Source organism: Argiope bruennichi, chromosome X1 (assembly GCF_947563725.1).
Source record: "Argiope bruennichi chromosome X1, qqArgBrue1.1, whole genome shotgun sequence".
Classification (NCBI taxonomy): Eukaryota; Metazoa; Arthropoda; class Arachnida; order Araneae; family Araneidae; genus Argiope; species Argiope bruennichi.
The window spans coordinates 131,226,935-131,245,033 of record NC_079162.1 but is presented as its reverse complement, the minus strand read 5'-3'; the positions used below and the strand labels follow the sequence as shown (position 1 = coordinate 131,245,033).

At 28.7% G+C, this 18,099-nt stretch overlaps 1 protein-coding gene across 2 annotated transcripts in view; it reads left to right on the top strand.

Moving 5' to 3' along the window:
* The first annotated feature begins 383 nt into the window (after positions 1-383).
* The window catches only part of LOC129958156 (uncharacterized), a 63,995-nt gene continuing 46,279 nt past the window's right edge, over positions 384-18,099 (top strand). Inside the window, exons 1-2 of one of the 2 annotated variants that reach the window (XM_056070389.1) lie at positions 664-801; positions 2,698-2,736. Coding sequence is in view for 1 of the 2 variants with exons in the window: in XM_056070388.1 (XP_055926363.1) it covers positions 662-801 (140 nt within the window). In the remaining variant the exon portion in view is untranslated. Of the gene's footprint in view, positions 802-2,697; positions 2,737-18,099 lie in introns of both variants that reach the window. The other variant, XM_056070388.1, reaches the window with a different exon arrangement.

Genomic DNA, 18,099 nt, shown 5'->3' with positions numbered 1-18,099 from the left:
ATCGTATATGTCAAAATACGCTCAAAATATAGGCCAGGAAATATATGCATACAATCAGATTCATTCCTTGGTCTCAATTTGGATAAAAAGTCAAAGAAAAAAAAATTATTTACTGAACTAATGTCGCACTATTACATAAATAGGCTCTCATCAAAATATTGCAGCAGTTCTAAAGAGAACGCAAGCAAATACGGAATGAACCTTCATTCTTATTTGGTACATATATGGTCTCAATCTCGTTTACAAAATTCAAAAAAATTTATATTGTTTCCTCACATCAGTTGTTCAAATAAGTTTCCATGACTTCCTTTTTGTTGTTGTTGATATAGAAATAAATACAACTCCATTACAATTCTCATTCTTACTTAGACGACTATCGTAAATGTAGGAAAACTCACAATTTACGTAGAATGTTTTAGTAAAACTGTTTTCTTCTTCTTAAATCCATTCAACTTCGTCAGGAAGTTGTAAATCTTCACACCAATCAGCTCGTAACGAACATTAGTTGGAAAACATACAATATGACGTCATTTGTGTCTATTTTTATTGGTTCGATCCTTAAGGTAGTGTGAAAGGTGTTAGTGGTGCGTTAACTCCAGTTTTCCAGGTGATGTTGAATGAATGAAATGTTAATTATTAAAAAACTGAAATTGTATAGAAGATGGTTGCCGAACATCTATCCAGTGCGTGGTTTGAAGAGGCATGGAAAGAATTAGATAGTAAATATGAGAAAAATTCAAGTCCTGTTGCTGTTTCCAAAGGCCTAAAATGCCGAACTGTTTTCGATGTAGTACGTACTGGGTAAGAATTTAATTTATTCATAAGGATATCAAATTTCGTTTTTATGAAAGTTTTATTTATTTATTGTTCTTATGTAGCACTTACTTCCTGCGTTTGATAATTTGTTGAAAGCAACGCGTTTTAAAGCTGTCTGCATGTCTTAAGAGTGTGTAATAAAAATGGTTTTATTTTGAGATTTAGTTCACCGAAACTCATCTCTGTTTTAACTGGGGTATGTTATTTGTTCCTTTTATTATTCCAAGAATTTCTACAGTACATGTTAAAGTCATTAGATATTTTTATCTTTTCTGATATCATTATGCAGCGATAACATTCTATTGTTAATTATGCAAATAGGTACCTGTCATTTGATTGAATGATCTTTACTATTTCTTTGTTTCAAACTGAGTGGAGATTTAATTTAACTGAGTTCCACATGTAAATTCCGTATAAATTCAGATAAATAAATCGATAGTTAACAATTCATTGGGATAAATTTCCCAAAATTTAAATATATAACATAACATAATGTAATGTGGATGAGTATTATTAAATTTTTTTTCTCATCAATAGAATTAATAAAAAACTAACTACAATTTTTTTTTTAAATGATTTCATATATGCTTGGGATTTCATTTGTAATGTGTCTTTCAAATTTTCTTTATTATCATTATTGATTTGTTACAGAATGATTGATTCTTCTACATAATCTGAAACTGATGAATCTTTATGTAGCTTTGAATATGCTAATTTTTCTAGTTTTTGATAGAGTAGACATGCAAGAATGGGATCCAAGAATAGGCTAATTTGAAAATCTCATAAATACAATAGCTGTTCTTCAGTGTAAAGATTGAAAGATTAAAGGTAGTTGAAGATTAGTACATACAGCCATAAATGTCATCTCTTAGATGACTGTTGAGTATAATTTACTTGGAGTGAAATGATTTAAATTATTATTGTCTTTTACAAGTAAAAAGATACCATATGAGAATTCTATTTTTCTCTATTATTAATTCTTTTAAGTTAAATCTAATCAAAATAAGATGAAAGAAGAAAAAATATCTTTTTTGCTAATACTATTTCTTTTTTACATTTTCGTATATAAATTCAAGTTAGATAATTATTATTGTCTTTTAAAATTTGTGTTAAATTGCAAGCAAGGGTTGTTAATAAGAGTTTGTTACCTCATGTTTTAGAAGAACTTTTATCAATTTGATTTAAAAGATTGAAATGCATAAAATAAACATACTGAAAATATTTTGCATGTTTTTGTATATTCATTTGTTTAATCCTACTTTAAAATGAAAAAAGATATCAAACCATATGGGTTACTGTTTGTTTAGTATATACCAATACAATTAGATTAATACATATAATAGAATTTTTTTTAAATTGAAGTCTACTAGAGAAAAATTTTCAAACATTTCTTGTGAGTTTTACAAAGTTTTTTTAAAAATGAATATTTGCATCATCAATATGAGCGACCTCAATCATCTCAGCTTAGTAGGATTCTAAATTTAGATAATTCTGAATAGTAGTTGTACATCACAAAATTAATGCGATTGACCAGGACCAATTTATCTTAAATACTTGTTGTGTTTTTAAATTGTTATCAAATAATAATTGGTAGAAAAATGGATTTATGTATTTTTTTTATGGTTGCTTTTCTTGCATTTTAATATAATGTTTCGTGAAGAAATTTATATCCTACTTTCTGCAGAAACATATTTTGAATGGAAATATTAAATATATTTTTCCTCACTGATTTCAGAAGTTACTGTAGCTCTGTAAATTATATTTTTTATTTAATTTTTTTAAAAAAAAATCTGCATGAATATTATTAGCATTTCACTCAAACAGCATGTGCATATTTTTGTTTTATTCATTTGTGGTTTCATTTTATTTTTCTCTTTTCAGAATTATGGAGGTTGGTTTATCTTTTAATAATTTTTGAGTGTAAGTTGGATTATAATTTTATTACTTTCTGTATGCTTCTGAAATAAAGTTTTATGTATTCTTATTTTTGTTTATTTTCATTAATCTATTTATGCACCACACAATTTTCACTTAAGTTGCAGTTTTTCTGTTAAAGTATCAATGTTATTGTGATGAAGTTATTGAATATTTGATGCAGTAGTTATTGAATGAATTACTTTGTACTTTTTTCCAACATATCTGAATTTATTAATCTTGGTTATTAACCTAACAAAGTATTTGTATATTTCAAATATCATTGTATGGTTAAAAAACTGACAATGTCTAAAGTAAATGTATAGATATAATTTCTATGGCAGTTTTCATGGAGTTATTATTGAGATACTGGCAGCCTTAGGTGAGAGCATGGATTGTCCATGTAATTAGTTATAAAATTCAAAATTTGTTTGCTGTAGTCATTATTGTTTTAACTTTTCTTGTGTAAAATTAATGCTATCCAATGTGGCAATTTTCAGTTGAAATTTTTCAACATAATGAGTAATTGCTTTTGAACAAGACAATTGATAAAATTGCAGTTACAAACAAATGACTATATTAATATACAAGAAAATATATTCAAATAATGTGAACTTTTAGATAAAATAATTTACACCATAATCAAAAATGAATTCAATCATTTTCATGCATTTAGAATAAAAAACAATCATTTTCAGATCATTCATAAATTTAGTCTTCTATATATGACTGCAAGTGCCATGTTACCCATATTTGGGTGATAGCAAAAGTTCTCAATTAGTGTAGAATTTGAAATGAATGTGACACTTATGTGTTAAGTTTATATCTTCTTGTTTTAGAGGGGTGTTCGTCACATGAATTGCTTGTGATCTCGATCTGTCTAATTAAATACAGCAAAAAAAGTAAGCATCCTATTATCTAGTGGTCCAGATCACAGGCATAATTCAGGGTGGTAAAAAACATGTTAAGTCTGTTGATGGCAGAATCGTATATAAAATTGCAGTTATCCATTATCACTTCTCAAATAGTGATTTAAATTGCTTTCATGAAACAATGTCAAATGCAGTTTAATTTCAAGACGGGGGGAAAAAAGAGGGCATAAAAATAAGAAAGGGGTATTTTTTTAAATTATATTCTTTGTAACTCAAGCTAGTTTTAGAGAATGTATAAAAGAGAATCGTGCACTGTCAGAAAATATTTGTATGTCTGCGAGATAAAAACATTTATGTGGTTAAAAAAGACTATATAAATATGTTTCATCATCTGTTTAACTCTTTGTGGTTTTCCTACAGAATTTCTTGAAAGATTGGTTTGTCTTACAATTAGGAACAGAATTAAAGATTCAATATAAAATCTCATAAAAAACTACATATTATGATGTTTAATAGATAGATTCTTTGAAAGAATTCAATTTTCGTATTTAAAAAATTCCAGCTAGGAACCACAAAAAATCATCTTTGTCTCTTCCCTTTTCCGTTATAACATGTTGTTTTATCTTTCTCCTTTTTCTTCTTGTTTGGGAAGTATGTATTCTTATTAAACACCCTTTGCTACAGATCAACATAATTATAAAAATGGCTAAGCATTGTCAATAATTAAGCCAGTATTATTACAAAGATAAATGTTTGTACTTGAAAATAGTATGAACATTTTTGTGCAATAATTCTTTCAGGTGTTACTGATTGAAAGCATCAAAATTTGGCATTTTTAAATAATTAAAATTTCAATCAAGCCCTCCAGGTGTACATTCCCATTCTTTAAAAAATATCTTTATCAAATATAATAGCTCTGGGTTCAAAAATCTGCTGTGTAGATTGTCAAGAAATACAATCGTTTATCTTTATTAGTATTAGATAGTGAGTAATTATAATTGGAAAGAATTATTTAAATTCATGCATTATTCTTTTTATATTAATATATTTTATTCAAGAATTAGTACAGAAATTTAGTTTTTTTTAAAATATTGTTTGTATCAAATATCTTCATTTCCATATAATATTTACTTAAGAAGCTTTTTAACTTGCAATTTACAGCATATATTGCAAAATGTAAGGAAGCGCGCGGAATGAAAAGAAACCTTGGAACTCTACAACTTTGAAACCAAACATTATAGTGTTTGCTTTAAATTAAAATTTAAAGGTGATTGAAGAACATTTGTGAGAAAAGTGACTGCCTTAGTTTCTTTTTTTTTAATCTGATAAAACTTGCAGAAATGCTTTTTTTAAAAAAATTCTTTTTCATCATTATTTACTTCCACATAAACTTCTAAATTCTTCTTGCATATCTAAAAATAAACAAATTGCCTTGTTTTAGAATCATTTGAAATTTTGAAGCTTAATTTTTAAAACATATATGTATAAATTTTTAATTCTTTAATTTTGCGTTCAAATCATATAATAGTTTAAATGTTCATTTTCAATAACTTTGAAAATAAATGTTTATTTATTTGTATACAAAATAATACTTGATTTATTTATTCATTATATATAAAAGTGTTAGAAATAGAAAATTGTTCTATCTCATGGTAGAGAAATTATGTTTCCCTCTGAAAAATCTCTTATCATTTCCATTAAATATTTTTCCAAATTCTATCTGATTTTTAAAAAAAATCCAAATAGTATCTGTCTTTATGTCAGATATATAAGGTTTAGTATAATGTGTTTATCTATTAACTTTTAAAAGTTCAGAATTGAACTGGGTTTTAAGTACTGTGCTAAACCAATTCTACATTTAAATATTGTCTAGAGAGCATTTTCAAAATTTAACAGTTTCTACCGCAATTTTGTGTGTACCTATTTTGATCAAAGGGTGTCTTTTGAACCTTTTTGTTTGAATGCAATTAATTGCCAAAATTGTCCGGAGTTCAAATTATTAGTAAAATATTGATAATTTAAGCAATATATTTATTGATACATTGATGCATATTTATTAGATATTATTTAATCACGTTGTAAATTATAGCTTAATTATTAATCTCCAATCAAGCTTTTCACACTGAAAGGAGGTTCGTGTTGCTCTTTTACATGAGCAATATTTTGTTTAGCACCCTCCTCCCCCTCACTGTCACCTTCAGAGTCCATTAACAATTTCATTTACTTTTGTCCTCACATTTAAATTATCTTCCTTTTACTGCTTGATGAATAAGTTTCATAATCACTATCAAATTCATTATCACTTTTGAAAGAATCATTCAACTCATCAGTTTTAGGTAGTGAGCTTTCATCATTTCCAGAGCATTCTTCATTTATAATTTATATATATAATATATATTGCCAATGTCTCTTTTTTTCCCCTTGAAATTTGTTAGAGACATCCTTAGAAATACAAAATACTCGTATTATAAACAGTATTACTAATTACATGCCTGCAATATTTAACAACAATCTATTTTTCACAATTGAAAAAAATTTACTACGACAGTTTTGAAAACAAAATGCATTTAACTTTTTTTTAAACTAGTTACTGCAATGATCTAAACTAAAATGCTATGTGGTGGAAAACAACCGAAAAACAAAGTTATGCAGCAACTCTTGTATTTCCTATTATAACTGAAATTGGTACTCTTTAATCTGATTATAATTTATATGAAGTTGCAAAATGGTGTTGATATTTATTGCGAAATGGTTTAAAATTAGTTAGTTTTATTATAGTACCTTAAGGTGTCGGAAGACATCTCATGGTAGAAATAGATTTACCACATGCGTTTTTTTTTTTATTTTTTTTTTTTTTACCCAGGATGAACTGAAGGGAAAGGATAATCGTTGAATTAATTGAACAGCTATTATATGAAAAGTCAAAACATGAATTTAGTATGAAAACATGAATTTCTAGTATCTATAGTTCAATTTGTTTTTCATTCTATTCATTTCATTCTGTTTCTCATTCTATTTCTTTTTCAATCAAAATAATAGCTCAATTTGCTCTAAATTTATAAGTGTTTGGTATTTTGTGTTTATCTATCAACTGCTAAAGGTTGAGAATTGAACTGAATTTTGAGTATTTTTCTAAACTTAATTGCTTAAAGAGTGTTATCAAAAATTAACTTTGAATCAATAGTAATCTAGAATTGCCATGCGTCTCAAAAATAATGGGAAATTCGCAAGGAGTGTAATGTTAACAAAGGTAATTTCAAATATAATACATGCGTTTCTAATTGCACACAATCAAAGCTAATATTCGTTATTTTTCTTTTTTATGTTTTGATTATTGTTATTGCAAAAATAGCTGCGATTATGCCGAAGATTAGAAAAATTATTCAAAGAGAAATTTTTGTTGAAAATCTTTATTTTCGAATTATGATTAAAAATTAGAGTGCCAGTAAAGTCTTTCTTCCGTTTTTACTAAACGAAAAAATACTTGTTGCATCTTTCAAATGTAAAACAGTATTATGTATTCAGTATTCCATGGAAAACAAATGTATTCAGTATTCCACGTGGTGGCCACTTCTTCTGAAAATCGGCTATGTAAACGAATTTAGTGTATGTTAAATGAAGCGTTGAGGACCAAAGTTGACCATCCCACAATTTTCGTCAAACTGAGTTAGGTATTATATTGAAGCAGAAAACTTTTCTTCCAAAACCAGAAAAAGTTTTATTTACCTACGCAAGATAGCAGCACTTGTCAAATGATTCATTTTTAGTGTTTATAAAATATGCCTTGCCAAAAATGTGAATGAATCTTTTTTTGCTTCTCAACCCTTGAAATCTGGCTTCTTAAGGGAAACATTTTCCGCTGAGTGTTGTAAAGTTTGAAGGGACTGTCGTCCTCGTCATTTGATCACGATTTAAACAATTAGATCCCATTTTTTTTAAAGGAAACTCCATATTAATTAAGCTGAACTAGTACTGCGCACTGATGTAGTTTGTGCAAAACGAGTAGCACATTTTAGTTCAAGTCGGATTCGCTGTAACGTAGAATAAGACATTTATTTGGCAACATGTGATAGCAAAATGTAAAATACAAATCAGGAAATTAAAATATATTCATAAATTAAACTAGGATTTCTCATTAATATTTTAAGTTCTAAGAATTAACATCTGATTTAAAATTTTAAGTTCAATTTACGTATTGCCTTCTTTATGTATCAAAATGGCTCTATATAACTACCCGTCTCAATATTTTACTAATAATTGTTCTATTGGAATTGGTTTTAAGAACATTTCAATGAAGTGACTTCAAAATAACAGGGGTTCGAAACTATTCAGTTTGATTTTTTGTTTTGTTTTTTATTAATGCTCTTGAACTGTCGGACAAGTTTAAAATAAATTTTTCCCCCTTTCAGTACAGATAAACCTGTTTCCTAAAATTCTTTTAAATTGTTTACTTCCTACATTCTATGCGAATGAAGCTAGTTGGACAAATATAATCTCGATAAATTTGAGATTTTAGAAAATTATAATGAAATTATATATCTTCATTTCTCTGTGAGTAACAATAATACACAGATATTGAGGAATGCTAATTACCTCTTGTAAAAACTATGAAACAAATAGTTCTCTTCAACTCTGCTATTATCTGCTAGTATTTTTTAACACATAGCGTACGGCGCTCCCAGGACCAGTATATTTTTGAACGCTCTTCTAGAAACATGCTTGGCAAGCAATAGGATGCATATGTGCGCATTTTTAATTTATTATTTGGTATTATATTTACATAAAGTATTCTTAAATATTACTATATATTTTATACATTTATTTATTATATAAGACTTTTTGCATTTTAAAAAATTGTTTTCTTACAAATTAAAACACGAACTTTGAAATAACAAAATTTATAAGAAAACATTTTATAAGGCACGGTAAACGATCGGTACAGATCTACCGACGTACTGGCTATACTGGCCGATTGTTTCTACATGCTTGGAATATCGACATTCAGTTATTTTGCTATTCATTTGTCATAAGAATGCATAAGGCTTCGATACCTTAGTAACGCAACAAAAATCTTGGCATCTGATTGGTTATGCATTGATTCAGCCGAAAAAACATGAAAGCGAGATATCCCGTGACCCGGCCACAATGTTCGGCCTGCTAAAAACGAGAAATCTCGTGACCCGTACGCGATGTGTTAATATTTGAATTGGGGAAAAAATTATGCAAAATGATTACTGACTGAACGGTAGATCATAGAGCTTTGCAGCTTCTTGTCTGCATTGAAGATTTGAATGATTTTTAAAATATCTTCATTTATACTACCACCTTGCAAAAAACCATCGAAATTTAAATGAGCTGGTTTGACCTAACTTAGGGGTCGGCAAACTGCAGTTTTTAGGGCACTTGCATTTTGAAATAATAATGGAATTAAAACAGTTCCATGCATAAAATTCTCAAAGGATGTTATTCATATAAAGACATCTTCATTAAGTACTAAAAAAATTGAGACATTAGCTATGCATTTTGATGTATAAACCAAAAATGCACGGTTTTTCAAATGAAGACTCGAATGAGACGAGGTAAAATATTAACATTCAGCTTGTATCCTGATCTCTTGATTACTGTGAGCATTCGTCTTGTAGCTTGAAGTCGATTAGCCCTTCTTGCATGATTTTTTCTTTTTTGTGTGAAATAAATCAGGATGATGTAATTCATGCTCTAGATTAAAGGAAGAATGTTTAAAAAAATCCTAGTATAAATATATTATATAAAATAATTAAAAAACAGTATGATAGAAATATCCGTCATCATGCAAATATACATGTTAAACTCAGTACAAAATCTTCAATATCCCTTTCTTCTAAATTTCCCCACCCATTATCGCTTTTATTACCAAAAAATCTCAGATTAGTTAAAAAAAATATATTCAAGAAATCGTACGTTTCTTCCAACTATAACAAACAGTGGAATTACAAGTTCAAACTCGCTATAAAGATTGTAACATTTTATTTATTTATTGACAGCTACGTTTCTTATTACGCAATAGTCATGAAAAAAATTGCCAGCAACAATCAATTTACAGTAGACCTGTTTTGAGTACAATTTTTTGGTCACTAAATGTTATGATGGAAATTTCCATCATCATGCAAAGAAGGGTTAAAAGTAGATTGAGAAATAATATTATTCATAACAACTCCTGGAATCTTCCCTGAATTTGAAAAATTCAAATTACAAACAGAATGCAAAAACTATCTGGAAATATGAGTTCATTGCTCACATTTCCTGAAACCAACGAGAGATTTTTTTTTTTTTTTTTTTCCTTTCTTGTAATTTTCTTATTTGGAAATATATATTTATCGAAATTCCTTCTTTATTATTGTAGAAAAATTACTTTTCGGTACAAATAGTTCACAGTATTTTTTTTTAATTTTTTTTTTAGATTTTTTAAAAATCAAAATTTGAAGTAGCCCAAGGCACGAAGTTCTAGATGGTAAGCAGTAATAAATATGTGAAATAAAAAAAAAATTGTAATACACGTATTTAATAAACAAAAGTATGCCAAAGATAAAGAAAGTTCCGGTTTACAAATGCTGCGTATGATTAAAAGGGGAGCTTTTAAGCATTGGTGTTAAGAGATTTAGAATGGATAATAATGATTGCTGGTAGCGGCTTTTTGAGACTAACCGAATTTGATATCCAAAATGTGCATTTTTTAATTTATACTGATTTTATAGATCGGATCTTGATATAAGAAGGTGATTGCAAGTAAAAAATCGGAGAACGTGAAAATATCCAAGGTTCGCACAGGTCTTGAAAACTCCTTGAATTTTATTTTGTTGTACTCAGGACCTCGGAAAAATATTTGATTTTCTATTAAGTCCTCCCTTAAGTTTACATTCTCCCGCCTTTTTACTTTTTTTTTTTTTAATTCGTGGGCTGAAAAAAAAAAAAAATATGTCGCAAAAATGTTCTAGGTTTGAGATGGCATTGTTTTTCTCAACTTTCAGAAAAAGAAGGTGAAAATCATATTTGAAATAAGCATTTCCTTCTTTAATTCTTAATCTTTTGTATGACTACGCTCAGGAACACTATTATTTAACATTTTTCGAAAAACCAATCGCTGTTAAGTAAGATTTTTTTTTTCTTTTTTAGATTTTATTTCCACCACTTTTTTCTAGAAATCAACCATTATTATACCATCTGAAATCGTAGAACAACATTTTTTGAACAGGATTCTTTTTTTTTTTTTTTTTTTTTCTCGATTAGCCAATTCAGACAGATAGAAAAGCACTTACAGTCATTTTTCGACAAAGGTGAATTTTACAAAATAATGTAATTATGAAAATAAATTTTTCAGTTGGCATTTCCTTCAGTTATATACAACTTTAAACGGAATTACAAAGATTTCACAGAAATTGAGAAAAATAAAATGTTGCCAAATTTACACTTTTTTTACAATTCATGCTTGATATTATAAAGCTAACTTAACATTCGACGCTCATTGTAAGGGATTTTAAAATATTTACAACTTTTGAGTTTAAAATTTTCTTCTCAGATTAATAGCCTTTTATTTAAACTTGCAATACCGATGTTCAAACTTTTCCACGACAACCCTTCCACTCCTAATCCGGTCATTTTTCCGGGTGCCAATTTATATGCTTGTTTTCAAGAGCCAACTCAACAATTTAAATCAATAAAATGGAACTGATTTTAAGAAAGAAAAAGATTTTTTTCGTTACAAAAATTGAAATCGAGAAGTATTTTTCAACAAGCTCCATTTCCGCTATTTTTTATTGAGTATCTTTTGAAGATTATACTACTTTTCTTTCGGGTACCAGAAAATAAATCTCCTCAGTGCATGATTTCTTCGAAATTTGAAAATGATCTGTTGATTCACGATTTGAAATAGAAAAGACGTATTAAGATATGTTGAGTTTCTAAAACTTATCTTTCGAAACACGCAGCAAGGTTAATTTGCTGTTAAATGCTGTTTGACTATTTTTGAAGAACTCTAATGAATATTGATCGGTAGACTGAAGTGTCATTTTTTATTGGAATTATTGCCGTTATTTTTTAATTGGCAGATTTAGGTTCTAGGCAGTCCACATTAGGTAGTCCTCCTTTTAATGAAGTGGTTAATTTAATTAAACATTTTAAACTTTATCAACATATTAAGATTTATTTTAGATTAATTTTTTTTATTTTAGTAACTATTGCGTATGCTTTTATTTATTGTGATTTACGGCTATGGGGCATTCACGTCTGGACACAATTTGATATAAGCAGACGCTTGGGATACTATAAATAGTATAATAGCAAAATGAACTGTTAGGAACCTGACCAACTATATTTGAGAGATGACTAATATTCTAGAATTCTTAGAATTTGCATATTTATTTATTTGTCAACTGAGATAATTGCATTTTTTTTAAAGCATCGCATTCCTCCAGACCAACGATAGATAGTTTCCTAATCGGAAGTACACCACTGTCCCAAGTCACAGTAGTTCTTTATGAAATCACTTATTACAAAACAAGTAATAGTTATTACGACTGATCGAAATTTCAAATACCCTTACGTTATTTAATATTATCCTATAAACTTAGAAACTTCCTGAATACCGCTGCTTTTGAAATTATTTATTAATATGATTTTTTTCGCTGTGTTTTCTCAATTGTCGGAAATTGTCTAAATGTCAGAAATTGCTGTACAATTTTATTTACACAATTTTTTTAAAGGAGCGAGGTTTTTGCAATTCCATTAAAATGCATGCCATACGGAAGAAAATAGTTGGTAAAAAGTTTAGATGGATATCCACTTTATTTTTCGGAGCATTCAGCTAATTCTAAGGGGAAAGGATCGAAAAAGGCTTTAAATACTTTGCTATTTAAATTCTTGGGGGGGGGGGGGGTCACATTCTGATTGTGTTGTTTTACAATTCCAAATGCTATTTGTAGGTTTGTTATTCAGAAGAAAGAGAAAAAAAAAATTTTGAAGCATATTTTCTGATATTTTCAGGCCACACAACACTAGCACTCCTTATGCTAGATGTCATAAACTTTTTTCCGTGTTTATTAAATAAAAACTATTACGAATTTTAGAACACTTTTAGATTAGTATTTTTTCGGACTTATAAACATTTTCCTACTAGTTTTCTTTAAAAAAAGAAATGCAATTTGAGATTTTTGTTTAATATTGATTCCTGCATAACACATACAGGGCGATTATAATTAAAGTGACTCTATTCAGACCCCTCTAGAACCCGTTATGCCAATCGGAATTTCATGAAACTTGGTATATACGTTATATGGAACATGGGGAAAAGATTTCTGCAATAAAAAAAAAAAATTGTTTAAATTTTGACCACAAGATGGCACTTTTTAAAAAATCCTTCTGCTATTCAAGGCTTTTCTGGATGCCTGGCCTCCTTGTTTACCCGACTTAAATCCCTGTGATTTCTGGTTTTGGGGATTCCTAAAAGACCGCGTTTATTTAGGAAGAATTATGACTTTACCCGATTTGAAAGCCAGCATTACACGCCATGTTTCTGCAATCCCTCGAGAGTTTCTTTGCGCTACCATTGAACTCGCTATAATGCACTTTTAACACGTAATTGAGGTTAATAGAGAACACGTTGAGCACATTCTATAAGTGAATAAATTTTAGCGATTCTGACAGATTTTTTGCCCTTCTTTAGGCGCCACAATTACCCCTGGTGATCAAAATTTGAACTACTTTTTATTGCAGAACTTTTTTCTCCATCGTCCATATAACGTATATACCAAGTTTCATGAAATTCCAAAAAGCAGAACAGGCTCTAGAGAGGTCTGAATAGGGTCAAGTGAATTATAACCATCCTGTATTTAAGTAAAATTGCAACCACTTTGCTCGCATTGAAAAAAAGCACTCTATGAATTACTTGGTAGGATCAGTGGTGAAGAATATGTCTTGTGGATAGATTAATAAATCTATTTAATTAATTCTCTCCTGTCATCAATAGGTCTTTTCTACGAGGGGCTTTTAAATAATTTAACATATGTGGCCTCATATTATCAAAATCCGCTATTGTGTAAAGTCATTCGTGCACGATAAATAAAGTAAAAAAAAAAAAATGTTTCTGTTTATTATATTTTTTCTATACTACACCCGGAAATGGTACATTATAATTTCTGCAAACTCAGTGCAATCTTAAACTAGAATTTTTTTTAAAAATGCATGCTACTTTTCTTTTTAAAAACTTGTCAATAAAAACTGTGCCCATTTTCTGCTGCCATCTATTGATAAGTTTTCAAACATAAAATCTATAATAAGAATAATTTTAATTTATTAAAATGAAAAAACTTTTTTGTGACTCCCAGATTTCTTTAATAAATAAAACTTATACTAAAAATGTTTTTATAAGTATGCAATGCTACAATTAATTTGTCTTTACTTTATATATATATAAATTCAAACAGTGCTGACCTAAGCGAATGTGACGCTGCTTATATTTATACAAATTCCTCGCGCAATATGAGTATTGTTTTGTTTCTTGTTATTCATATATTGACTGGTAACAAGAAACAATAAAAATTAATCATTGGAATCTGCTTTTTATTTATAAATTATAATTAAAAGTAATATAATTGTAAAACGAAAGATTTTATTAAATATGCAGTAAGCTTTAATTTTTCCAAAAAAATTAAATTTAGGACTTCGTTAGGAGTCGTTAGCAGCTAAATGAAGGGTAAATTAAAATTTAGCATAGAATAATATTTAAAGATAAAGCTTTGATTATTTTATTATAATCTATACTGATAAAGATTCTTAGAAATGAAATTAAGATTCACACTCATACACACGATTATTCCATTCCATATACACACACGAACAAAAGATTTTTCGTCTTATTCTTTGAAGTGCAAGAAATGAAAGGTTTTAACTCTGAAAAAACCACAGCTCTTTATTTAAAGTACCTTTTTTAAACAGTTAGAAACGCATTATATTTTTATATGATATTAAGTAAATAACATTTAAATATCCACGGTGTAAAATCTTCTTATTCTTGCTTGTTTGTCTTTTTTTTTTTTTTTTTTTGCATGGATTATACTTTATAATTTTTATACCGGACTTCTTCTCAGAAGTTTAAAAAAAACTATATTATTTGACAAAAATAATCATGTTTTAAGTAAATGTATTCATATTTTAACTTTGTAACATCTTTTAGCAATGTTTAATTTTCAAATAACGAAAATTCATTTTAGCCAATGAGATGATTAAGTTTTTATTAAATATTCCATTTAAAATTTTATAAACAAGACTGTAAGAGCAGATAGAAAATGAAATATATTTATTACATTTATGGTGAATAATCTCTTTTTTGTAAAATTTTCGTGAAAACACTGATAAACTCTTAATTTAATCAGCAAAAAAAAAAAAAAAAAATCACTGATATTTTATAAGCTGTTAATCATGCTTTAGGAAAATGCTTTGTTAGGAAAAGCAATATTTAACAGCATCTATTTATGTTGATACAATAATAAAAATTAAAAAGTTCATTTTAATTGTCGCTGTACCAGTAAATACTGATAACTATTCAATCAACTCATAGCGACATCTAAATTAAGAACGGTGACTGTTTTATCTACTAACTTCTTAATTCACTTTGATTTCAAGCGATTTATTTACCCATTACGATCTATAAGAATATTTCTTTCCGCCCAGCCGCAGATTTAAAGAAAAAAGTGACATTAATTTTTAGTTGGATTTTATGACAAGAAGTCCATAAAGGAAACTTAGCTTCCTGAACTTACCTGTCGTTAAATTGATTTTAAAAACTGCAAAAAAGGACAGAGAAAACGTTTTTATTATTGTAGTATTCAAGATAAATATATTCCGCCAAATCCTATTACTCCCCACAAACTTCATATAAATGTGCTTTAGACTTTCGCTTGCTAATGCAAATGAAAAAATTTTCCTCCTCGTTGTCATCATCCTTTGAACTCTTTCATCAACGATTTTCTTCAATCATTTGACTATTCAAAATTTAGTTCGAACTACTTCTGCCCATTATGATATATGAGAATATCTTTTTCTGCTCAGCCACTGATAAAATTTGACAAAGAACCTCAGTAAAATTTTATCATGGGAAGTCAACGAAAAATAAGCTTTTCATCCTGAATTCATTTGCATTTAAATAATTGTTTCATAGTTTGCAATTTTATAGTGCGAATTCACTTTAAAAGCGCGAAAAAAGGGAAGAGGCACCTGAAAACCCTTCTTTTTTTCATCACTACAGGCTTTTATTTAAAGGTGTTTTCTATTTGTAAATATTGAATTTTGTAAGGGATTTTTTAAAGCCTTTTCTTGGTTTTCTAGAATTTTGAATTTTGTTCTCTAGCATATTTTCGGTTTTAATATAATTTTTTTATATTTTCTCAGCTTAATAAGCCGTTAATTGATTAATTTAATTTAATTTGGTAAGAAGAGCACCCAGTGGCGGCTCGTCCATTAAGGTTGCATTGTTCCAGCACGCACTGAACTTATTTTTAAAAGTTAGATTTTCTTTTTTTTTAAAAAATCAAATTTTTTTACTACAAAATTACTCCAAGGCTTTGATGCTCTTTGCTTACTTTATCACTAATCCGAATGACCTGTGAAAATGGGGGAAAAAGCAATAAAATGTAAAAATAAAATAGGAAATGAGCCAAAAAAGAGGGAGGGAGAGAGAGAGAAACGCAAGTCGGAGCGATTTATTGTGCATCCCATGAAAGTACACTATGTACACACACACTTGAATGATTTATCTGAAGAAAAAAGCAATTATTTTCTCCCTTTGAATACAGAAGCGCTGCAGCTACAATCAAAGCAGATCCGGCCTTTCGCGTTAATTATTTTTTTCACTCTCATCCAATATTCGCCTTCATTCTCCCATTTCTGTCTCTCATTGGATATTTATGATGTTTGATTTCGATTCGTGTTGCCTTGACAGAACCGCATGCGACTCAGTGAATATTCATTTTCTTTTGTTAAAGGTTGCTTTTCGTAAAAAAAGATACGTGGTAATTTTCTAAAACATTATTCGAATGAAAGATTTTATGAGATATCATTTATAATTAATTATTGCATTGAAAAACGATGAAATGTGTTGATCATTTATTCCACATCTTATCTGATATTCATTTGGCGAAAATAGAAAAGTGTGTGAAGAAAGACTCTCCGATCCTTTTATTTGTTGTATTATCATTTCAAAAAGCACATAATTTTTTTAATTGACAAAATTGCAAGGAATATATCATATATTGATTAATTAACAAGTTTGAAATACAAGAAACTTCGTATCTGGATTTGAAATAAAAACTTTTAGGATGCTAATAAGCAGAGAATCTTTTTTTAATTGCAATCTCTTGATAAATATTTTCTTACAGTACTGCTGATTTCTAAACCGATGAACCGCCACTGGTATCACCATCTTCTAATGAATTTGGGGAAGAAATTGATTTCAGGATTCTATAATGCTTGACATAATGATTATAAATTAAAGATATTAAGAATGGAAAATAATTGATTAGAAAAACCGTTATTTTTTTGTGCACTAATAAAAGTGTGTATATTAAAAATTGTTTTTATTAAACTTATTTTTTAATACTTTTCTCCGTAAACTTTACAGCATCTGGGGGAATTATGTACGTCAATTCAAATTATTCCTCACTCGTTTCATAATAGGGCGTTTTATACTTGTACCTAATAATGTATATGAATAAAGGGGGACTGCGCTTAACGGGCATAATTCGTTCACAAATCTTACTAGTAATGTGAAACACTCATAAAGTGGAACAATTTTTCCCTTAAGAAACCATTTTAAACTGGGCAACGCACTCCATTCCGAAAAAAAAAAGAAAAAAAAAAAAAAAACACTCAAGCAAATTTATGTATGCTTTATTATTTATTTATATGTGTGCTTTTTTATGCCAAAAGACATCTGTGTTTAGTTACGTTTCAAAATTTGCCAAAAATGGGATACCATTATCGTTAAACGAATTAGTAACGCGCATAGCTACTATCTTATCAGGGTGATGCTTCTCAGCTATTTTCCATGTCTTCAGTATCTCGCTTATTTCACTGGAAAGTTGTTGCTCTGTTACCTCCATTATTTCTTCCTCTTCTGACCAAATCTCGTCCGCATCTTTTTGCTGGGGCAAAGCTCCACAGGCGCATGCTGAAACATGTTGGAATTGCGTTCGACAGCGCTATCCGACCAAAACTTCTTCCATGTAAATATAAGGGCTCTCTTCAAACGAACGCTGAACTCACGCATATACAAGCAAATCTGGCAAGTGATGTCACTGTATCTCCATGATGTCACTCGTTCTGCGAAACATCGCTAGTTAAGGGAGTCACTTTTTTACATTTTGTTTTGCCCGTTTTGGGAATTATTCGTCCTGAAAGGGTCTCGTTAAATGAGGTTTGATTGCATTTTCATCTATACTTAGTCATTATTCCGATTAGTAAATATTTA